The 24,212-nt window shown below is 38.5% G+C and overlaps 4 protein-coding genes across 4 annotated transcripts; all 4 read left to right on the top strand.

Moving 5' to 3' along the window:
* The first annotated feature begins 2,291 nt into the window (after positions 1-2,291).
* hoxd12a (homeobox D12a) lies at positions 2,292-4,350 on the top strand. The gene is made up of 2 exons (XM_084724080.1): positions 2,292-2,863; positions 3,901-4,350. Exons 1-2 carry the CDS (start codon positions 2,323-2,325, stop codon positions 4,137-4,139), a joined length of 780 nt encoding a protein of 259 aa, XP_084580206.1. The 5' UTR covers positions 2,292-2,322; the 3' UTR covers positions 4,140-4,350.
* A 4,660-nt stretch (positions 4,351-9,010) lies between these two features.
* Positions 9,011-11,971, top strand: hoxd11a (homeobox D11a). Its single transcript, XM_084725113.1, has 2 exons — positions 9,011-10,189; positions 11,359-11,971. Exons 1-2 carry the CDS (start codon positions 9,559-9,561, stop codon positions 11,592-11,594), a joined length of 867 nt encoding a protein of 288 aa, XP_084581239.1. The 5' UTR covers positions 9,011-9,558; the 3' UTR covers positions 11,595-11,971.
* A 3,441-nt stretch (positions 11,972-15,412) lies between these two features.
* On the top strand, positions 15,413-18,491 carry hoxd10a (homeobox D10a). The gene is made up of 2 exons (XM_084725114.1): positions 15,413-16,684; positions 17,742-18,491. Exons 1-2 carry the CDS (start codon positions 15,913-15,915, stop codon positions 18,014-18,016), a joined length of 1,047 nt encoding a protein of 348 aa, XP_084581240.1. The 5' UTR covers positions 15,413-15,912; the 3' UTR covers positions 18,017-18,491.
* A 981-nt stretch (positions 18,492-19,472) lies between these two features.
* Positions 19,473-22,578, top strand: hoxd9a (homeobox D9a). Its single transcript, XM_084725112.1, has 2 exons — positions 19,473-20,809; positions 21,786-22,578. Exons 1-2 carry the CDS (start codon positions 20,206-20,208, stop codon positions 22,028-22,030), a joined length of 849 nt encoding a protein of 282 aa, XP_084581238.1. The 5' UTR covers positions 19,473-20,205; the 3' UTR covers positions 22,031-22,578.
* The last annotated feature ends 1,634 nt before the right edge of the window (positions 22,579-24,212 follow it).

Here is a 24,212-nt window from a genome sequence, read left to right as displayed (position 1 = left end):
TTGCAGAATTAAACAACTGACAAACAATGAAAAGAGCGAACTCAGCACTGCAGGATGAAGGCCATATATGAACTTGTACTGCCACCTATTGGACTACAGTCGCAACTATTCAAATTATAAAAAATAGCAAATGAAGTGATTTTTTTTTTGAGAAACCTGACACTCTAGTTTTAGAGTCGCACGATACCAGTCACCACACCGGAAATATTGGTACAACTGTCTTTTATAAAGTGGCGACGTTTTTATTTTTCTCCATCTATTGTAGTGTTTTGTGCTATGGACTGTGACTCTGACAAAGTTGAACTGAACTGACTGACTGGTTTAAACCTGTTTCACTTAAATATATGCAGGCTGATTTGTTTTATGCACATACTCCTGTTTGCTCATTGGTGAGCTTCAGTCATGAGGAGTTACTATAATGCTTCACGCCACATTCGTGCAATTATCCTGTACGATTATCCAAATATATCCATATATCTATAAGTGACAGATGTAGGCAGTTTGTGGACGTAAGTTTACAGGTATATTTATATTATTTTATATTTAGTTACATTTTTATTGTTTTTCTATCTTAATTTATCATTCATTCTTTGTCTGCCCGTGCTTCCTATCCTTGATCTGCTGTAACAAGTGAATATAATATAATATCTGATCTTATCTGATTTTATCTGACCTGATCTTATCTTATCTTCATTTGTGCTGGAGACCCCTGAAAAACAGACTTCTGTAAGTCTACAGTGTCAGTGCATTTTTGATCTCCCCATCCCCAACACACACACACACACACACACACACACACACACACACACACACACACACACACACACACACACACACACACACACAGTATGTGACAAATTTCAGCATGGCAATGTACACAATGTACAGCTCCAGTAATAACACAAAAAATATCCCCACTGTAGACTAAATAATGGATATGAATATATCTTTTTTAGGCCAGCACTGACGGTATTTGATAATAAACTAAACCCCTGGTAGACTGCAATGCACTTGGACTTGGATTACTACATTTACGCATTATCTGATATTTATACTTCAAATTTTCCTGGGTCTTACATGTAGTGCAGACTGATCATTTTGCGGCTTATTTTCAGATGCTAACATTTAACTAGAGATTCACGGTCGTAATTGGGGTGCCATGCAGAAGCTTTTATTACAATAATGACGGCTGTAATGGTCATATTCTTCACTCTGGAAAATTGTAAAGCTCCAGTTTTTATAGATATGATCAGGTTGTTAAGTTTATTTTAGATATGAACTTACAAATAACAGAAAATTAAGTCTATATAGAAACCCGCAGGTGGTAAACAAGCAAACGAACTCAAGGCCGATGGTTTTAAGCGCGTTATGGAGAAGTTCATTCAAAGAAAACAGTCGAGGGAGATAAACAGTTTCAAACTGTGCGAGGATGTTTCAAATGATCGAAATGTGGATATATTTCATATGTTTCTCATATGTTTTCAACACAAATAGCTTCGAGGCCGACACGAATAAAGACTGCATTGTATACAAAGGACTCACCACAAGAAAAACAACACCTCCAGGGACATACTGTATAATATAATATAACCTAACCTAATACACTGAATGCTATCTATGTGAGGCTTATAATGTTCCATTGTTGTTGAGAATGCATGAGGGAAAAGGGGGATTTTTGATGACTGTTGTCATGAGTATCTATCTATCTATCTATCTATCTATCTATCTATCTATCTATCTATCTATCTATCTATCTATCTATCTATCTATCTATCTATCTATCTATCTATCAGATGTGAGTGATTTAAGACAATATATTGAACGTAATATCCTAAAATTATTCTGTATAATTAATAGAATTGTGTGCTGTTAATATTTCACTAAGCTTTTGAATGCGGGCATGCATTGTCTCGGGTCTCCTGTGGTGCGTTTAAGGCCCTGAATTTGCCCTTGTAGCCTCCTATATGGGTCGGTCCTTAACAGTCACCTTGTTATTCTTTATGTCACAGCACGATGATATATATATATATATATAAAACATTGAGACTGAAATTGACCTAAGTCAAATATTGTTTAGATATTCCTGACTAAATGGATGGTTAGAATTTAACTTAATTAAATCTCTCCCCACACCCAACCCCCCCGCCAATACCAAAATATTTCCTCATGGAGTATTTTGCTTTGCAGTATTGAGACCAAGGGTGGGGCGGAACAACATATTTTGCATATCACGTGACGCTGTATTAACAAATCAACAATTACCTACCCTTTATTCTTCAGGAGTTGCTAAAAGGCTTGCAAGAAGCGTTTGAGGGGAGCTCCATGGAAATGTGTGAGCGGAATCCTTTAAATCCCGGCTATGTTGGTTCTCTGTTGAATTTTGCGCCTCCAGACTCGCTCTATTTCTCCAACTTGCGGGGCAATGGAGCCCACATACCCGGGCTGCATCAGCTGCCTTACAACAGGAGAGACGTGTGCACGCTCCCGTGGACGCCCTCAAGTTCGTGCACGTCTGGACCAGCAGCACCACCGCCACCACAGAGCCGCGCCTTTGGGGGCTACTGTCCGCCGTTTCTGTCCAACTCGGTGTCCGTAAGTTCGAGCTCCTCCGGCGGCCACATCAAGGCGCACTTGGAGGAGTCGGCTCGATGCTTCCAGAACACGAACCACAAGACAGAAGAAGAGTCCGGCAGCAGACAAGATGAAGTTTACGCCAGTGAACGCGGTTACTCGGATCTGGACACTCGGGCCCAGCTCGATCCGGATTCAGCAGGTCCACTGCATGTGAACGGCACCAAACAGGAGCAGAATCCCGTTCAGCCTTCATCCAGTCACACGTGCTCCAGGACGACTTTTGCAGAAGGTTTAGTAGCCTCTTTTATACAACTGTTGTAACTTTTGGACATGTTGAATTATTTGTTGTTATTACGGGGTCATTATAGGATATTATAGGATGAAAAGTAGCCTTTAGCTAAGCATTTGAATTCGTCACTTGATTAGGGCACATTGTCCCTTTCCAATTAAATAAATAAATAAATACATAGACAAATAAACGGATAAATAGATAAATAACTAAATAAATAAAGGGCATGTTGCAGAAGGTTAAGTACCCTCTTTTATACAACTATTTTGTTATGTCAGCTAACAGCATGAAGCTATGGTATATGCTTTTTTACACCATAATCTCTTAAACTATTATCATCTATTGTACATTTATTTATTTATTTATTTATTTATTTATTTATTTATTTATTTATTTATTTATTATAGGGATATTGTTGGGTATTATATGATCAAAACTAGCCTTTAGCTAATCAGGGCGCATTTACCACCATCTGTATGCTGATTAGTGTACATTGTCCTTTTTCAACTAAATTGAAAAAAAGTATATCCATCTTTTTTGCGTTTACAAATCTATTATGGTGTCACAATAATTCATGCTACTAAGCAGATCCTCTTGTTATTTGATTTCAGTTCTCTTTTGTCACATCATTAGAACTAAGGCTAATCTATTTCCAGTGATGAATTATATTATATAGAAGTGATATGGGGACTTTGTAGTTTGTGTGTGACATCATATAATGAGCTCATATGACTGTCTATGACTATTTTATGGTCAGTTTATATCTCCTGTGGCGTCAGTATTATTTTAATATTCCCTCAATAACCTTACAGAGGCTACTGTGTCTGGGGTTCGTGTTAATATCAGCCCTATTTTCATATAAGTAAAATAGGCACGACTTCCAGTATTTCCTATATTATTAAACCATTTTTATTCGAGCAACTCTAATAAGTAGTACTATTGGGAGCAGTTAATTCCCTTCAGTTGATATGACTGTAGCTGAAGTCGGTGTTAATTTAAAGGTATAAAACTTGTATTTCTACCTCTGCTCCTTCCAGGTGCCCCGTGGTGCTCGTCGCAAGTGAGAACCAGAAAGAAGAGAAAGCCTTACTCAAAGCCACAGCTGGCTGAACTTGAGAATGAATTTATGATGAATGAATTCATCAACAGACAGAAGCGAAAGGAGCTGTCAGACAGACTGGACCTGAGCGACCAACAAGTGAAAATATGGTTTCAAAACCGGAGGATGAAGAAGAAACGACTGATGATGCGCGAACAAGCTTTCTCCGCGTACTGAGAGATGACCTTTGGACTTGATCATGACCAGCCAACAGCGCACAGAAAATATGCGGTGTTGTAGCGACGATGAATGCTGCAGCACATGACATGCCCTCTCGGTGTGTGGCATGGACTTGTATTTATATATATGTACAAAATGTTTATGTTCTTGTTACATAATAGGCCACATTTTTATGCAGCCCCAGCAGTTTCAGTGATATTAAGGGTAAAAAAGGTCTCCAAATGCGCAGTAGGCCCTGGCTCCTGCTGGCCTGTCTGCCGGATAATGAAGAACCTTTAAGCCTGATTATTTCTCATCCAGCTCAAATTTTAGACCTATTTAAACTGGAATATGTTTCTTTATGTTTTTGTTTATTTTGTATGATGGGCTGCGCATGTAGTGCAGGCCTAATGTGAAAGCAAACAGTCAAGTTCATGTTTACGGACGGATAAATAATATTGCAAAATATATTATAATTGCATGTCTATTTCCTAATTGCTGTTATTCAATTAAATGCCTGATTCCCCCCCAAACTGATTGTAAATCTGATTAAATGAGGAAAGTTGCATTTCTTTTTGTCTATATGGCCGCGTCTGCGGAAGAAAAGGTTTGCGTCGTGTTAAAGAGCCAGAAGGTTTTAAAATGCCTGCAAAACAAGTGAGTCTGTGGATGTGAAACATTCTGATTGTGTTATTTCAAACTACATTATAATTGCATTAAATAAGCGTGGATTTTTGTTGTCGGAGCTGGTTTTGTGTTGTCATGCAAACGCATGCATAAGAATACCACACAATCACAAATCAGATGCATCGGGATCACTCTTGCTTCTTCCAGTCTTTATAAATACATAATTAATGAAAGATTATTTCAGCGTGGATTGCACTGATTCATGAATCATTCCAGAAAAGCATGTTTTTGGTAAACGTATGAAAACGCATTCGACCAGCCGCCCTTTTACGCACGGACAAGATATTTTGTACAGATGGATGTAACCTGCAGATTAAGTAATTTTGTAAATAAAGATCGTTTTTAAATTACATACGTTTTTGTGCATCTTGTGAATCATTTTGTTTTGTTAGGCAGCGTACTGAATATCGAGTTTAGCCTACAGGCTTCATGTTTCTCTATATTGTATTCACGATCATTGATCATTCAATCGTTCACTAGTTGATCATTATCTGTTTAAATATGTAAAAAGTTTCAATGGAATGCACCTCTTCCGCCAAATATTACTCATGATTTTAAAATAGAAGCCGAGGGGAATTGTTTAGGAGACTTTTTTGGGTAACCTGTAGCGGTGGAGAGATCAGCATCGATCTGTGCGAGTGTTGTTACCTTCAATCAATACGGAATACGGAATACATACATACATACATACAATTTTGTATGGGAAGAAAATATGAATTGCTTTTATGGACAGACACTTTGAAGCATAGTTTGTGGAAACAATCCCGAAGTCATTTTAAAATTAAACGACTTAAAATCTGCATTCAGTTCTACCTGTAGTAAATGTCTGACTATCATGTAGCTTCGAAAAGAGACGACACAAAAATTTTCATACACACAAAAACAAAATCGCCGACGGGTTAATGGTATTATATCATATTCATACACCTTTACGTAGTTGTGAATTCAGTAGCAAATACCTCATAAAATCTTTGCAAATATTTTAAATTCATTATAAAAACTCAAACATTGTACTTTGACTGGATATTTATTTATTTATTTTTTTTTCATTTTAAATTTTTTGTTATATTTGTGTATATTCCTCAGTGTTACTCACTCGCTCCATTGTGTCTATTTAGCTTTTTAGCAGGCGCGTAATTCCTGCTCGCAGTATAGATATATTCTACACAGCAGCGGCTCACGCCAACAGGCAAAACCTCCACACGTCAGTTGGAGGCTAATGTGGCCAAATGGATCTGGTGGAGACTATTTCAGAAATCATATCCTTTCATTTTTAAGTGATATTACACATTTGATTCATTTTACACGCCCAAAACAGTATCCCCACAGTGCGCATTAGTAGCGATTTTGTGTGCTGTCTCTGGACACATACCTGAGTCATTGTTTATTTGTTTACCAGAACATTTTGTTGTTGTTTCCACGTTGTGGTTGAGAATTGTGAAAGTTTAAGTCTGCGGGTCACAAGTGGTCAGTCTGGTTTTAAGAGGCTCAAGCTGCAGCTATCAAAGAATCACCAGCCACTAACAGACGAACATGAAACATCAGACTGAATCTATTAATGGATCATCCCATTACATCATAATCACGTCATCATCACTGCATCCATGTTTCTCTGCAGAACAGAACTGTACTGCAGTCATATTAAAGGGTCATGAGGGTCAGAGTAACGTTTCAAACCTAGTAATTTGTAATGAAACCAGAAGAGATGGTTCTTTCATTAGTGACTATTACGGCTCTAAGTTTATTCCACATGTTGTCGTTTATTTGGTAGAGCTGTTGCCGTATTTTTCATACGATTATTTTTTGCACACAATCTCCAGTAATGCGCTCACATGCTGCGGGCCCGTTTTGTTCCGAGTGGAGGAGGTTTGTCTGCTTTTTCTCAGTTGAAAATCCTTCCCACACAACATGTTTCACCTACTATTAGTTTTTATTGCTCAGACTATTTTGGACGACCACGCTGAGATTTCTATGCGTCCAATTCGCGGCGTTTCCCGTCACTATTTGTTGCTTTATTACTTTACAGCCAAACGCAGCCAGACAGCGCCATATAGCTCCGGCAGCTTAAGATAGTGGGGGCGCCAAAACAAAGTTAAGGTCAAGTTAGTAGGCTGTGCATTGCTACTTCCCCCAATATTAGCACAAAGATACTACTTGGAGCGACTTTAATTTTGCTAAATATCTATTTAGGAACAATTCTGAAGTAGTGTCTCTTACTGTTTGGTTAAACTGTAGTTTTAAAATGAATATTACGCACAGCAAACCAGGCTCAACAACATGACAATTAAAAATTTCTCGAAAGTTAAACTAACTGTTTTGTGATGAACGTCTAGATGAATTAATGCTCGGAGCATTGTTTTATTGGTATTTTTTTGTTCCATTTTATTCTTGTAGTATTGCAATTGTCTGATTTTATTTAATTGCAGTCCCGACAGTCCTGGTTCAATCAAGTAAAGCACTTTGTTTTTAGAAAGTGCTGCATAAATAACGTGTAATGTGTAAAAAAAAAACATAAGTGCAAATGCGCAAAAAAACTACTATTGCTACTACTGCAAATAATAATAATAATAATAATAATAATAATAATAATAATAATAATAATAATAATAAGAAGAAGAAGAATACTTATTTAAAACAAATATTGGGAGTTTCCCTGATATTTCAAACATAAGCATATAAATAAAAATAAAGAGTTACTCAGAGTCACTCGGGAAAAAAGATATTCTTGTGCATTCTGGCAAAACGGAAAGCTTGAAATTACAAAAATACTCAGGCGTATGTCATTAGATATTTAATAAAAAGAAGACATATTTCAAAATACTTCACAACAAACAGTTTAATTTAAACAACCGTCACAACCTAAAACAAACAGCAAAGCAACAGGTCGTCCTAACTTTGTCTATTTGTCTGCTTGAGTTATTTCGTCTTATACGATCATTTCATTCAACACCGCTGAACGTCGGTGATGAGCAAAGATTGAGTTTGCACTCTGTATGTTGTGAGTCGTATGGATTAATTTATTTAGAAATGCCCAGTTTTACCTCATTTTTTGTAAATAAATCTACACTTTGTTTTTGCGTGTCAGCTAGCCTGAGGGGTGTCAGCGTTGAAGTGTGGGAAAAGTTGGACACAGAAGACGGAGCACAAGGCTGATTTTACCCCCAATAACAATAAACCCAGTCGCCTTGAAGTTACTTCCACTTTGCGTGTGACCTTCAAGCTAAAGAAGCCAAGAATCTGCTGGTCCTCTGAATACAACACTGGCCTCCAAATCAGAGCTGCATTTCTACTTGAGAAGTACAGTTAGCATGACAATGTTGTGTTCAAAGTCCATTATCAGGCCTGCAAATAACTAGGAAGTGCTTGATTTAATTAAAATATGTTATTTCCTTCTCTACTTCCTTACGAGCGATAAACATAAATTCATACTCACAAAAGGCAAAAAAAATAAAAAATATATTGATGGAGGCTTGAAGACATGTGGTATCCGTTCACCGGTGTTTTAACTCCGTTTCTCCACTGAGAATAGAAGAGGGGCCTAAACACTGCAGGCGGGCATGGCTGCCTTCGTGTGCAATAAAATGATTTGGGTGCAGAGAGGCTCGTTTGTTGGTGAATGCTTGGTGGACATCACCTAGACCACGGACGGTCAAAGCCAGTTGTTTTGGACTTGGCAATGCTGAATGTGCTCAGTGATTCACTTAGCTTATGTTTTTTGTGGCATCCAAAATCAACTTTTCTGCATTTGCAATAGCAGAGAGTGAGCTGTTTTGTTTGGCCGCATGCACAGCGTTCATCTGCATTTATTATTAATGGTGGAACAAATGAAAAACCAAGCAGCAAATGATGTCTAAATATTCTACAAAGTCTTTTTTAAAGCTGAAGAATTTATAAAAGAATTGAAGTAGTTTTGTGGTCTTTTGTTAATTCTTTTGTGGCGCTTGAGCTTTTTTTTTTTAATCGCACAATGCTGCAGGCCATAATTGTATAGCTATGTAGCTGATAATGAATTCAGATATTTTCCTTGCTGTGTTTGTTTGTGTGTTTAAATCTCCTCCAACCGTCATGCCGCACAGTGATTATGCGCAACGAACCCTCAAATTTATCTGCATGAAATCTGACTTAATGAGCCGCTTGTGAATCACATAATTCCGCAGACTTCTGCAGGTTTAACAGTGCTGCGGAAGTGCAGGCACGGTGGCCTTGGTGCCATTCTCCTCAAGCTGCGAATTGAATGCGGAGGTCAACTTCAATGTTTCCAATCTAACTGTTGCCACAAACGCGCCATGATTGCTCCAAAGTACGCAAATTTATTGACGAATGAGCGTGTGCGGTTGTCATTACGTGTCATTACACGATGAAGATGATGTTGCTGTAAAGCTTTCAATTAAATATTCCAGCAGTGGGTTCACAAATGTCTTTTTTTCCTGTGAGCTACAGGCAAGAAGGCTGGAGAGGAGTTTCCTCTGCAGCCAGGCAGCCAATGGAGGCTCTTGCATGCGCTCACATGAGTTTCTCCGGACAGTTTTTAATGACTGATATTGATGTATGGTAATTTCTTGGCTGGATCACATGACACAATTACCTCAAGAATCGATCAAGATGTATTGCAGGTCTGCCTGCGTTTCCGATTTTTTCTCCCTGGCGGGGTCTTTCCACACGCCTGTGGTGCTATAGATGGACAAAGTTTAACACAGTCAAGCTGCCAATTCCTTTCCTCTGTTGCAAAGAGGAAGAGGGAAGAAGAGATATGACGGAATACGATGATCGCAGCTGTGCGTCAAATATGTATTTACCGAGCTGCACTTACTACGTTTCGACGCCCGATTTTACATCAGTCTCCTCCTTTTTACCGCAGACTACTTCGTGTCAGATTAATTTTCCTTATTCTCCCAACATAGCCCAGGTCCAACCTGTTCGAGAGGTCGCTTTCAGGGATTATGGACTGGACCATCCCAGCAAATGGCACTACAGGGGCAATTACGCGTCTTACTACTCAACGGACGAGATAATGCACCGGGACTTGATCCAGTCCTCCAGCAGCAGTAGCAGGGCGGATGTCATATTCAAAAATGAGTCCTTGTACGGTGGCCACCACGGAGGAACGAGCTCGCCGTGCGGTTTCTTCGCCGGCGTCGGCCGAAACGGGGTTCTTCCCCAGGGCTTCGACCAGTTTCTTGACACTCCGAACTCGGACAAGCCCAGCGCGGAACAGCAACCCAAACAAAAGACAACAGACTCTGCTGCTGCTGCTGTCCCCGGAGATGCTGCGAATAACAATCAGGCTCTAACCAAACTAGAACAACACAAAGCTGACCCGAGCAGGAGCGTGGACGAGGACTCATCCTCCATCTGCGGCGACAAGAACAACAACCAACAGAGTAAGTCACTATTTTCCTCTTTGTCTTGGTTATAAGGTGTGCAGTTGAGACAATAGAGTGTCTGGACTGCTCTGTGTCCACCAGCATGCAACGTCCAGGGTTATGTGCCTCTTTATAAGCATGCAAAAGCTTTTATATCCCAATAAGATTTACTTTACGGTTGTAAAGGTATTTACAATGGGAAACGGTTAAGTAAGCGTACTTTAAAGGTTGCCTTGTGTCTCTTAACGATACTGTGCTGCTGGAATCGATTTGTATTGATAGGGAATTCAAGAAAGTTCAATCTTTTTTCATTAAAGTTTATTTTATCGATTTATTTGTAATAACAACACCCAATATAGATAGAAAGATATAAATATATTGAATTATAGGATATGATGCGATACTTTACTTCTATATACCAATTTACGCATAAAAACAGTGTAGGACAAGTTCATTTTGTAAATCAAAGTCCTGTGTTGTTGCCTCTCATTGTGTGTGTGTGTGTGTGTGTGTGTGTGTGTGTGTGTGTGTGAGAGAGAGAGAGAGAGAGAGAGAGAGAGAGAGAGAGAGGGGCCTTTGTGCACAAATAAATAAACAAATAAATGTGAATCCATTTACCCTTATTCCTCTAAATATAATTTTGGCTTTTTAAGATGGTCAACAGACATTACTGAACACTGTGATGCTGTTTGGCAACGTTTATTCATATTCAATACATCAGAAATATTGGTTTTGAGCGCCTTTCTTTTTTTCCAAGCAGTATTATTTCGAAGAAAAGATAATAATGGTCGAGTATAAATAAATAGGAGATCCCGACTGACAAAGATTTGGCATCATGACCTGTGATTGTTGTAGACATTATGGGTTAATATTTCTATTATTGTATTACATTATTGTATTTTTCTTTTATTTTCCTCAAAATAAAAAGAAATGAAATGTTTAATTTCAACTGTTTTCTCATATAATATTGGTGATATATGTACATGTATATGTGTACATGGGTTATGCCTGTAAAATGTATATTTATGTTTGTGAAGCACGATATACTTGCTAGTTACTCTGTATTTCAATAAAAACACAAATAATTGTATTTTTTTAACCTGCTAACTTTATAGCATTACCTATGTAATCTAAATGTTGTGACTTAATCTTGAAATTTTAGAAAATATTTTTTCTTTTTCACGCAGGTTCATCAACCAAGTCCAGGAAGAAGAGGTGTCCCTACACCAAATACCAGATCCGAGAACTTGAACGAGAGTTTTTCTTCAACGTGTACATTAACAAAGAGAAGCGTCTTCAGCTCTCCAGGATGTTAAACCTGTCCGATCGGCAGGTGAAGATTTGGTTTCAGAATAGAAGAATGAAAGAGAAAAAGCTCAACCGCGACCGCCTACAGTATTTCACTGGGAATCCTTTATTCTGATACCTGACATAAACACACACACACACACACACACACACACAGCACACACACACACGGTAGTGAAATAGCAGCCACACAAGTTTCAAAGACTGGTTCCCTCTTATTTGAACCCTGATCATTCTATTCAAACCGTTTATTTCACAAAAAATTGGAAAACCAAGGTGCCATATTTTTGCAGTTTCTGCATTTATTTATTTTTTTTGTTTTCGTATATTTTCGCTTTATTGGCAATACATATTTCAACAAAGTGCGAGCTGTGCTTTGAAATTATTTATATATAAAATATATGTAAGCTTCTTCCTTGTGTAATGTCCATTTATATGACGCATGTATATATAATGCACGTTGTGGTGTGAAATAAACTTAGACACGACGAATGTTGTATCATAGTCACGAAACTTGTCACATGAACTTAACCAAGTCAAAACAGCACGAGAAAAGGGGGATTTTTCTGTAGATTCATCATTGGAGAAATTTGGCGCTTGCAGGCCTTCGTGATCCTTTTATTTCGCTTTGCTTTCAAACACTGGGTTGTTTACTAAACCTTGAACCGTCTAGACAGTATCATAAACATAGCTGTAAATGTCTAAATAGGGGGCTATTGGACTTTGGTGTCCCAGCCCCCAGACCACAAGAGGACTGACACTTTTTCCTGCCTCAAAGTAGTTTCACTCTAGGCTACAAATGTTTGGAGAATTGAGGAGATTCTTGCGCATCCCGTTCACGTGTAGCTCCTTCTGGCATCTTGGGGATCTTAATGTTAGCTGGGAAACAATGGAGGATATTCTAACAAGGACCACCATGTGAGAAGATAGGTAATTTTTCAAGTTTATCTGCTTTTCCGGTGTTCTCAGTGGCTAAATGTGGCTCTCATGCCTCTAAATCTGTTGCAAAAGAGAGAGATTTTAAGATTTGGGTGAAAAAAACGCGTTTCCATCTTTAATTAATGCAGGTGAAACGTCTCCATCTTGCTGCAGCTCCACCAGGCCTTTCTAGTAACTCCACAAGAGAAATCACGATGCTTTACCTCATGCAGTGTTCATCTCTGTGCTATTTTTGTAACCATGATGGGGGCAGAGTAAATAAATGAGTGACTTCAAACAAACAGTCGCTTTATTCATAATCCATGTGATGCCAGTAGGGACATTATTTCCTCTTGCAGCAACAATTACACGCATTGTTTCAGCGCCCTTCATGAAAAAAAAAAAAAATCTAAAAAGGAATTAATGTTTACTATTTCATTTGTGTATGAATGTATCACATCTACAGTTATTTCCCAAAAAGGCTATAGAAAAGCGAGGTTTCATTAAGCGTTTAATTGGGTTGTCATCATGGCCCACAGTGAAATTACATTACCAACTGTGTGGAGTATTTCACTTTGCTTCTCGGTGTATCCACATGAGGGCAGACTTGCAGCTTGTGGCTGCCAGTGGAGATGCAGAGTTCACCCAAATTGAACATCAAACCCCGCATGAAAATCATTCAGTGGAGGAATCCTCGTGTACTTGAATAATCTGTTCAGCAGGGTTTGTTTAGATTCTTATTTCACTCCTAACTGCATCCAGCAGCCTGCATTTTCTTGTGATTTCAACAGAATGAAAGTTTTTTTTTTTATTCTTTTACCCTCACTTCTAAAAATAAAAAAACATACTAACCACCAAAACCACTTGTAAAAGTCAAACCATTCACCGGACTACAGTTTCTCTGAGGAAAATAAGAACATAGCAAAACTCAATACCCACTCACTATTTTTTCCCCCACTCGTTTCCCAGTTTAACTGATGCAAATCTTGCAGGGAATCTTCCAGGCGGCAGTTACATTTAGTCTACGAGTCATGTTCAAGTGTTTTGAAAAGACGAGTCCAACTAAATTAATATAATTCTACTCCAATTCTTTGTAATCCGGGCCTTTATTATACAGACCTCGATCTTTATCTGGACGCCCCTCAAATCTGTCTCTAGACTCCACGAATTAAAGCATCGTGGGGAATCACTGATATATAAATATATATAGATATATTTTCATTTCCTCTCATTTAATTTAATCTTGCAGCTATTTGAGTTTTAGTAAATGGCCATATAACTGCGTCTGGTTATTTGCTTTAAAAGATAATACATGACATTTACACAAAAAGAAAAAAAGAAAAGAAAAGGAAAAAAAAGACAGTATTGTAGTTTCAAGCCTTCGATTTGCGTGAAACTACAGCAATGTTTGCGTCCTTTTTTCGAGTAACTCTACCTCTCTGTGTTTAAATTTTAAATGCTGTCCTTTGTTTGAAATATCATTCAGTCTGGAATAAGTTTCAAATAGTTGTTTTTGTTATTATTATTATTATTATTATTATTATTATTATTATTATTATTATTATTATTATTATTATTATAGAGCCCGAGGTCCAATTTGTTTTTCCACATTTACGGTACTTCTGTATGTTTTGTCCGTGTATGAATTCTTGTTTATACCTGAAGAATATGCTGTTATATTTTTTTTCTCAGTTCAGTGCGTCACACGATATAAAAACAGCTGTTATGTTACTTTTGTGAAAATGTCATTATCAGAAATCATGATCATTAAAAGAAAAAAAAAATATGTCCGTGTTGTCAGATGTCTCCGTTAAATATTATTTTTCTTTCTTTAAATTAAAATAACATAATCTGGTGTAACGACGAATGTGTTTTCTTTTTCACACACATCCGTGATCAAACGCCTGTATTTTTGTTGTATGTGAATCCTGTGATGTCGAAGTGATTTGCATACCACAAATGCTTGATTACAACCAAATGTAAATATCCAAGAGGCTTGACGACAGGGCAGACGATATCCTCTCGAACAAGTTCTGTGATTATTTAAAGCTTAGTGCATAAATACCAAAGATATAATTATTTCAAGCTGCATTTGCTGCGTTTTGTTCATTTATTTGTTTATTTGCAAAGACCTGTAGGATCATTACAATTATTGTGGCCTGATTTTTTTTGGTAATGGATATTTCCAGGCAGTGATTTTTTGTTGTTATTTTTGTTTTGTTTTGTGTTTTTGCCTTCCTCGGTTTAACAGGCAGATTGTTTATCTTGCACATATTTGCCATCCTTGCAGACAAAAACAATGGAGCTCTGAGCAAAATAATCCCCAGACTGTGTTGGTACACCGCCACCTCCCGCAGGTTTTATTTTTAATTTTGCATTTAAACATATACATGAAACACATGTGACAAAATGCAGATAAAGATGTTGTGCTTAATATTCTGTGCAAATAATAAAGGACAATTTTCTATCCGTCTGAAGTGGAATTTGCTTGAATCCTTGCAGGACTGTAATGTTGACCTTCATGCATACCGAGCTAGTAGAATTTAAATCTGTGAATGTTCACCCACATTTTACCGCATAGATTCCGTATTCTAATACTGGCATCTTGTAGGAAAATCTTAAACAATGGCTGTCCTTATATCGAATCAATTGGTGCAATATCATTATCTACAAAAATTAAACAGAAAAAAAACACCCTATACCAAAAATAGCCCAGTTTACTTTAGTTTATTATGTTTATTTATATCAAGTACCATGTACAAAATGCATGCAACAGTGTACATAGCAAATTTACATCTGCAACCTCTGCATGAATTAAACAAGCTTCAGATCCTGAATTAATTGTCAGTGCAAACAGTATATTCACCATTTGTCATTTTTATTCTTTTGTTTTTCATTCTTTAAAAAAAATATATATATTTAAAGATATTCGACACCGTGTAACGTGCAAATACAGTTAATGTAGGCTTGGAGTCCGCTCACATGGGTGATATGAATCTAAAAAAAAAAAAAAAAAAAAAATCCATTAAATTCAGAAGAGGTGGTTACATTCTTTCAAATAGTCTGCAGTTGTCGCCTATGCGTCATGTAGGCATGCACACACACACACACACACTTCACTCTCTCGCACAAACACACACATCATTTGAATCATTTTACACACTGAAAACATCTTAAACAGCTTCTGCTCTTGAACATTCAAGCTGCAAATGGGGGTGGACTGTTTTCAAATTGTGCCTTTTAAACGTAATTGTGTCACTTTTGTTGCACAGTCCCTCCAAACCAATTTCAAGTCCGCGTCGTAGGTGTCGCTGTTGACCACGTCTGCATCCGCAGTGCGAGAGCGTGCAGGAGAGGGGGGGAGAGGAGGCTGCGTCTCAAGGCCATTTTCAAATCTCATTGGTGGGCTTGTCATGTGGTCGTTGAGGCATCCTGACTTACACGGAGATTGTTTTTCCTAGATATGTCAGCTTACAAAGGACATCTCTCTCCTCTAAAGAACTTAACCCCCCAAAATGTCCTTTCCCAGTAGCTCTCCTGCGGCCAACACATTCTTAGTGGACTCTTTAATTGGTGCTTGCAGGACAGCGGACAGCTTTTACTCCAGCAGCAGCAACATGTACATGCCGTCCGGCTCAGAAATGGGAACTTACGGAATGCAAACCTGTGGACTCCTGCCGTCTTTCGGCAAGAGAGCTGGGGAGGTCAACAACCACCAAAATATGGGCATGAATGTCCACTCGTACATACCTCAAATAGATAACTGGACTGATCCGAGTAGACCCTGCAGAATAGAGTCGTCCAGTCAGATGTCAAACTGCACATTTTCACAGCAGAGCATAAAGGAAGAGAGTAACTGCTGCATGTACTCGGATAAGAGAGTACAGAAAGTCAGCTCTTCAGACGCATATTCTAACGTTATTCCTGAGTCCTGTCCAGTCGATGGTCCCGAGATCCCGGTGCCGGGATATTTCAGACTGAGCCAAACTTATGCGAACGGGAAACATCAGGAAAACTACTGCCATGAGCCACCGCCGAGTCCAAACCCAACACTGATGCAACTTAGCCGGGTCACCCCGAAACCGCACTCCTCCTCCTCCTCCTCCTCGGCGTCTTCTAATTTCGCAGAAAAGAAAAGTGAGGACGTCCCGCAAAACCCCGACACTTCAAGGACACCGGTGCCCGTAGACAGCCCGGATCCCACCCAGTCCAGCTCCGGGGAGAAACACTGCTCCATGGAGGAAGCCTCCGTGTCCAGTCCTGAGCTGCTCCAGAAGGAAGGGAAAGGTGGGTTGGCTACAATGAAAGCTTTTATCTTTGTGGCGCTGCGGTGCTGAGAAGCCTCCAGCATCATAAAACCAAGTATAAAACACAAACAACCCTAAAGTCGTAATGTTTAATGAGAGTCTTTCTCAGGTTGCAGTAATAGGCAGTAGAGAATGGTTTTTAGCATGCAGACTGTGTCCCCGGCTTTCCTCTCATATTTAAATTTAAATTATATGCAATTTTAGAAAAAAAAAAATCACAATCTTTTGCTTTATAATTTAGGCATATCGCACGGTTTTCAAACACCAAGAATTTAACGTGTAAGCAACTATTATCATTGTTGTATGAATGCAAACTTTAAAGGCATAGTATGTAACATTTTCCTTAAAAAACAATGTATAGACTCTTGTACACATAATCCCTGTCAATCATCACTTGTGACCCACCAGAAGTATTTGCAGAGACCCTGCCCCCTGCCTATATTTTCATATTTTCTCATTATTTTGCGGTGTTTAACGAACCTAAAACGTGTTTGACGTCCTGGGAATTAGCTTCAACAATCAACTATCTTTCTGGTGCGTTTACGAACCGAAATCCTACTAATTATACCTTTAATCACTCAGGATCTCAGGCAAAAATGGTGCATTTGCAGTTGTGTAATTCTGGTGAGTTTAACCTTGCAAACATGATAAAAATGGTGCATCTGAAATTCAATTAAACGTTTATAATTTTAACAGTTTAATCAAAGGTTAATGCATTTAAGCTTTTATGAAATTATAGATTATTTCTGATAATGTTTCAAGGTGTATAAAGCTGTGTTCCTGTGGTGCGGTTTGATCAGTTGGGGCTTAATTTCATTTCTATTTCATTAGTGGTGGCATGTACGTGACTAATAACATACCCTGCATTTTTAAAATCTATCATGGGAATTTATTTATTTATACTGTGCGTTATTTCCCAGAGGTATAATCCAAAATCAGCAGGTGAGGGAGTTTCCTTCAGCTTGAATCACACTGACTGCAGCGTTAAAATCTACTGTGAGTGTTTTTGATCTGATTTTTTTTTTTTTTTTCCACAGACTGCAAGAGTGACCCGCCAACGAGCAACTGGTTAACTGCAAAAAGTGGCAGAAAGAAACGATGTCCCTACACAAAGCACCAGACCTTGGAGTTGGAAAAGGAGTTTCTGTTCAATATGTATTTGACCCGTGAGCGCCGCCTAGAGATCAGCAGGAGCGTCAACCTGACCGACAGGCAGGTCAAGATCTGGTTTCAGAACCGCAGGATGAAACTGAAGAAAATGAGCAGGGAAAACCGCATCCGTGAACTGACCTCAAATCTCACCTTTTCGTGAGCCTGCATGTATTTGTGGTTAGCTGTCTTTTATTATTCTCCCATATTCAGTTTGATGCTTTAGTGGCATTGGACGTTTATCTTCAATTTCAACGAAACTGTGACTATATATAAATATATGTGTATATGCCAATTTTAGTACTTTGTGTGGCGTCGTGTTATTTGTTTTATTTTATCACAGGGTAACACTTTTTGGTCTTAAATTATTGGACAAGTAGATGTCTTCCTTCTGCCAGTAGACATGGATATTCTGTTGTGTCGCGATGACGAGCTGAGTGGAAAGAGTCACTTCATTTCAGTCATGAAAGCACATTTTATTGTCGTGTAGTGCAACGTTTGTTTTGCAGTAAGTGCAAGCCATTTGCTCCATAGTGAAATGTTTCTATGAGCCTTTAAAAAGTGACGAAAAAACAATGTTAATCTGTGAATTTATTGCATGTTTGTGGCATGTATCTTGCAATAAATTGTCAAATAATCTTGTTTTGTATTTGTTTGTACCATCGACGTATCTTGGCTGCAAATACCACATTTATCAGTACATCAATTTTAATTAAATCTGCAGATTTAGTCGCATTGACGCAGGCACTATTTTGCTTAAAATCATTATAAGAACGAGGAAAAAACATGAAAAAGAAATGTCATTGCGCTTCACTGCAGGAGAGGAAAGTGTATTCTTAAGATGATCCAACATGTGTTTCTTATTTCGCTTAATCTACAATTATGCTCTAAACTCATCTGACGAAGAGCCTACAAGCTTAAAAACCTGAAAATATTTTGTTTGTGGGCTACCACCAGTTTTAACATATGCGGCTTTTAGTAGTTAACCTATGATTTGACACCTTAAAAGATGTTCCAGCTCTCTGAAAAATAAACTGAAACCTAAAGACTTGATATTTGTGAAATTAAGCACAGAAAATAGTCTAAAAATAACAAAAATGTTCCAGTCTTCCTGCCATTTAGTATCCATCGTCTTCAGTTTTTCTGTATGTACTAGGAGTGCAGCAGAGACGCAAAGAGGCGGTGATGGTGTAATTTAATAAACATGCTGTTGCTTATTATTTTCAGGCCTGTTTGTGACTAAACTAATCGTCTATACGGACAAACAGGCGGGGTAAGTTATGTTCAAGCACAAATTCACAGGCAAGAATCAGCTCTTCCTTCCTTCCGAGCGACACAGGCCTCTGCAGTCACGTTGCATTTCTCTTTAAGTCTAGAATAACTTCTTTGAATTCTTTGATTATCTGTGATGAAATGACATGTAACTGTAGATTTGACATAACTCTCGATTATTGCTTGAAATGTGCTTCTTTTTTCTGGACTGAAGGTTAACAAACTCCAAAATAAGCAACATATTGAAGTTAATTTCTAATGTGTGTGTATATATATATGTATATATATAAAAGCAAGATAACCTATAGATTAAATCTAAATTGCACCTTTCAGATAGCAACACACAGATGGACTTTTCTTCTCCAAGTCTTTTTTCTTTATTTTATTGACGGCATGTACCTAGAATCACACGCACCTCATAAAACATTTATTGATACATAAAGACATTATTGCCTTCCTTTCAATGAATACAATAATTTCACAACTGCCGTTTCCCTCTTAGCTTTAAAAATTAAACCAACCCAGAAAATATGTTTCCTCGACGATTATTAACAATGGATACGGCGCATTGTGAACGGAAATGGCGTCTGTTATTTTACAACATGTTATTACATCTATTTTACGAGGACTCCGTAAGTCTATAAACCATTTTACTAGCATTGAGGGTATCAGGACGATATTATAAGAGTTTTCTCAAACATTAAGGCACAGAGAATCCGTGTTGGTGGACTGTGTGTGAGGGGAGAAGAAGTGTCTTATCCCATGTATTGTTGCATCGTTCTGCCTGTGAAACAGAAAAGGAAAAAAAAAAAAAAGCCATTTGCATTCATCTGCGCGAATGTTTTCTCCCTGCAGTCACATCTGATGGGGCTTTTTATTATTTGTGAAATGAAAAGCTAAATTAAACCTGACGAAGAGAAAAAAAAAAAAAAGAGAGCGCAAGGGCAGGATTGATTTACTCGCTGTATTGGTAAATATGACCACGTGATCCATGTAACCAATCCCTGTAGATGCAGGCCAGCAAAAATACTATGATTGTTCATAGAGGGAAGCTTCCCGTAACAGTGCAACCCTTATTATATGAGTAGGAAGAGATCAAAAATGTCTTCCAGTGGCACTCTCAGTAACTGCTATGTGGACGCTATCATGGGGCAGCAGGAGCCGGAGGATGTGTACGGTGCTCGCTTTATTCAGGCTCCACACATGGTGACCCCGAGGCCGTCAGGTGCTGCTGCTGCTGCCGGGGACAACGCAGACTTCGCCTCTTGCAATTTTGCACCAAAGTCCGCCGTTTTCTCGTCGTCTTGGTCGTCGGTTCACCCGCAGGGGATTTATCATCCGTACGTGCACCACCACCACCACCACCAGTCCCACCTCCCCGCCTCGGACGGCAGATATGTAGGCGTCCGCTCCTGGATGGACCCCATCTCCAACCACGTTTCGTTCGCCGGATTCCACTCCAGCAGTCGGCCGTACGGGACAAAGCCGGAGGTCTCGGTGTTGGCAGCCAAAGCTTCAGAGTGCGACACGTTGGAGGCGCCGGAGGCTCGGCCCCAGCTCGCCGGTGAATTCGCGTGTGGAGTATCGGAGTGTCCAGAAAAAGCGAGCAAAGAGCACAGTGGAAGTGAGCTTTCGAGTCACAGCAGCGAGCCCAAAGAGGAGAAACAACAACAACTTGACCCAAGTAAGTAAACGAAATAGCCAGTGCTGATTTACAACCCCAAGAACTGTATGAGCTGGGTGTGTAAAACTGGAGGTTTTACTAACCTATAAAAGTGTCTCGTACTATACCGCGGCTCGGGAAGGGGAAAAACCCGCCCTGCAAGGGTTATTACAGCAAGGATCCTAAAGTTTTTCATGTCATAGGACACCCAAAACAGATACACAATGCTCCAAGTCGATTAGATTTTTACCTGATGTAGACTTTAGCGACAGATGGGCCTGATTTTGTTCTGTTGGTGAAGACATATCTGTGAAAACAGGACAACATGTCATCTAAATTAGTGGTTCTCAAACTTTTTCATTTGAAGGACCCCTCAGCTCACACCACTTATACACTGGACCCCCATTTGATAAGATTTTTTGCTTGAAGATGTTTTATTGCAGAAGCTGTACCGTGTTTCCTCTGTAATTTTAATATAGCTTGTGAATTTGTCTCATATCTGTTTCGGGATGTAGATATGCTGTTCTAATGTTATCCTTTGTTTCGTTCATCACGTAATCATTACTTTTAAAACATCTGGACTACACCTTGATAAGTCATTGACAACATTAAGGCTGAATTATAATATTTATACATATTTTGGTTTCCTTACTGTGCTGGTGCACCACTGCTAAATGAATACAGAAGAAAAATACTGGCGTATGAAATCCATAATCAGATAGCCTGTCGTTGTGTTGCTTATAGATGACATTAGAGTGAAAATAAATTATCCCCCTTTTTCACTGGGGATCTCCATTTGAGAACCACCTATCTAAATAGTCATTTCTGCGCATTGTCTCATTTTCTGTCAAAATAATAACTTTCTGTGCAACCACACCGGTGTCCTCACACGTCCCTGAGCCCCAATTTGGGACCAATTTACTGAAGCCATTGAAGTTTACAATCAAAAACACCCTCATCACATCACATTCACGTGTCTCTACTTTTTTTTTTCCAGACAACCCCGCAGCAAACTGGATTCACGCACGCTCGACGAGGAAGAAGCGATGCCCGTACACAAAATATCAGACTTTAGAGCTGGAGAAGGAGTTCCTCTACAACATGTATTTGACAAGAGACCGACGCTATGAAGTCGCCCGCATACTCAGTTTAACCGAGAGACAAGTGAAGATCTGGTTCCAGAACAGGAGGATGAAAATGAAGAAGATGAACAGAGAGAGGAGCGGCAAGGAGCACTTATGAAATCATTTAATGTTTGTACCAAGGAAGCCATCTGAACAATGATACTTTTATTTTGGTAGGAGCCTCGGTAGCCATTTTATTTTAATTTTAGACCCTCTAGCGTAATTTTGCGTGTCAGTGTTTTAACGTGTTGGCCGAATAAGCATCAAATCTCATGTGCAGGAATTTGTCTTGGGCAGATACAGTCATGTATCCGTCAAATACTGTTTGAAGCCATCTGAAATAATCTGTTTTTACAGTTTTACACAACCGCACACACACACATACACACACACACACACACATACACACACACACACACACACTGGGATGTTCAAGCATCCCCCACAATAGGAAACGTGCCTCTGTGTATTGCTTTTATAGTTGTTAAGAATGTGGAGTTGTATATAAAACATTTTCACAGCTTAATTTGCCTACTGTTTGTGTCAGTACACACACATGACCGTGCAATGATCCGTTTTCACAAAGACTTTTACTTGTATTGCTTTCACAGACTAGAAAGCATATCACTTTTTAGCTTCAAAATAAATATTTGTATTTTTTTCTTACCTTTTTTTTTCCTCTTTAATTAACTTATTTAACAACTTTCTTGGTACATTCTTGGGTTATTTCATTCAAGTAATCTCTTTAAAGTAAAAAGAAATATTCCCTGAGGCCTTGTTTACATTTAGACTGCTACTGCGGCACAATGTAGCCCAAAAAAAAATCACAAAATTTAACCCAATAGTTCCAGTTTTTGACAGCTGTTTTTTCTTATTTGCAGCTAACACGTGAATCTTCAGCTATTAAAGGGATTAAAACACTCTTTAATCTCAAATGAGGTAACATATTGTTAAATTTCACTTTCTCGCGTTTAAAATGGTGGATTTAAAACGTAGAACCACGAGTAATAAAGTGTTTACGATTGGGAGAGGTGTTGCGGCGGATTTCCAATTTATTGTCCAACTTGTACGAATAATTACTTTAAAGCAGGAAGAAACGCGGTCCAATAAAGCTATAGAAATGGCTAGACGTCTGGCCTAAATGACTTTATGGTCCTGGCCAGTAATTACACTCTCCTTTGAAACCCCCTTTTTCTTGGGCGTTTGTGTCTGTTGCTGACAAACAGAATGTAGACACTTTTCCACAGGGTGTCTGGTCGATGAATTGTTTTAGAGGAAATCACCCCCCACCTTAATGGTCACGTTTATTCTTCAACTGCACTTCCCACTGATGGGAAAAAAAAAAAACTTAACTTTGACTGGAGTCCGATGCAGTTTTATACCGTCAGATTTTAAAATTTTATTTTATTTTGGCATGTAAAACAAGGCCGTGTGTCCTGATCTTACCTCATACAGGCTGAATCAGAGGAAATTAAATACACTTTTTTCTGTGAAACAGACATTGAGATTTTTTTTTATTGTTCTTAGCTAATAAATTAATGCTAACATTTCTGATGGTATCAGTGAAATCAAAGTGGGAAAACCCTGAACTGTGCAGATACAATGTTTATCTCTTCTGGAGCTACATTGGAAAAGTATTGAGAGCACTAGAGGGCGATATTGTTCTTTGAGTTTCAGTCACTGCAGCTCATTCACAGCTGGAACATGAAGGCAACACATGGACCATACCATACATGCATTTATCGATTTATATGAGCCACAACAATGTTTTAAAGAAAAATAGACTTTATATCTCTAAATATCGTTTACAAAACTAGAGGTTTTCGAATTGTGGACTTCTCAACAGTCCAGAGTTAGTGTGAGTGTGAAACTGCTTAATTGCATTGTGAACAATTCTACAATTTTCTGTCCTGAATTGACAGCTGTTGTTCTTAAAAAAAGAAAAGAAAAATCATGCTTCTTTAACGATTGAAAAACACATTTTAATAATTTTATGTTTTTAAATTACCCACTTTCTTAATGTGGATTTTTTTGAAAATATTTCTTGATAAATTTCAGACATCACATTTCCACAAAAGAACAGACAGTTTTAATCGGTACAGAAATTGGTTACCGACGCCAGCCCAGAATTTCTTACGGAATAAAAACAACACAAACAATTACAGTCAACATTCATACATGCATTGTTCTAAATTCCGTTAACTTAATCAGATTGATTCTGTATTTTAAATATATTTTGTTGTCCGTGTGCCCTTGTGGTAGAAAATATTAACAATAGACTAATATTTTATGTAAACTCT

Source organism: Lutjanus erythropterus, chromosome 8 (assembly GCF_056507025.1).
Source record: "Lutjanus erythropterus isolate fLutEry1 chromosome 8, fLutEry1.hap2, whole genome shotgun sequence".
Classification (NCBI taxonomy): domain Eukaryota; kingdom Metazoa; phylum Chordata; class Actinopteri; order Lutjaniformes; family Lutjanidae; genus Lutjanus; species Lutjanus erythropterus.
The sequence above is the reverse complement of the archived record's forward strand: the minus strand, read 5'-3'. Positions and strand labels throughout refer to the sequence as shown.

Coding starts and splice junctions, on each gene's coding strand:
- hoxd12a (XM_084724080.1), top strand. CDS start 2,323: ATGGAAATGTGTGAGCGGAATCCTTTAAATCCCGGCTATGTTGGTTCT. Junction 2,864..3,900: donor CAGGACGACTTTTGCAGAAG/GTTTAGTAGCCT, acceptor TGCTCCTTCCAG/GTGCCCCGTGGTGCTCGTCG.
- hoxd11a (XM_084725113.1), top strand. CDS start 9,559: ATGACGGAATACGATGATCGCAGCTGTGCGTCAAATATGTATTTACCG. Junction 10,190..11,358: donor CAAGAACAACAACCAACAGA/GTAAGTCACTAT, acceptor TTTTTCACGCAG/GTTCATCAACCAAGTCCAGG.
- hoxd10a (XM_084725114.1), top strand. CDS start 15,913: ATGTCCTTTCCCAGTAGCTCTCCTGCGGCCAACACATTCTTAGTGGAC. Junction 16,685..17,741: donor GCTCCAGAAGGAAGGGAAAG/GTGGGTTGGCTA, acceptor TTTTTTCCACAG/ACTGCAAGAGTGACCCGCCA.
- hoxd9a (XM_084725112.1), top strand. CDS start 20,206: ATGAGTAGGAAGAGATCAAAAATGTCTTCCAGTGGCACTCTCAGTAAC. Junction 20,810..21,785: donor ACAACAACAACTTGACCCAA/GTAAGTAAACGA, acceptor TTTTTTTTCCAG/ACAACCCCGCAGCAAACTGG.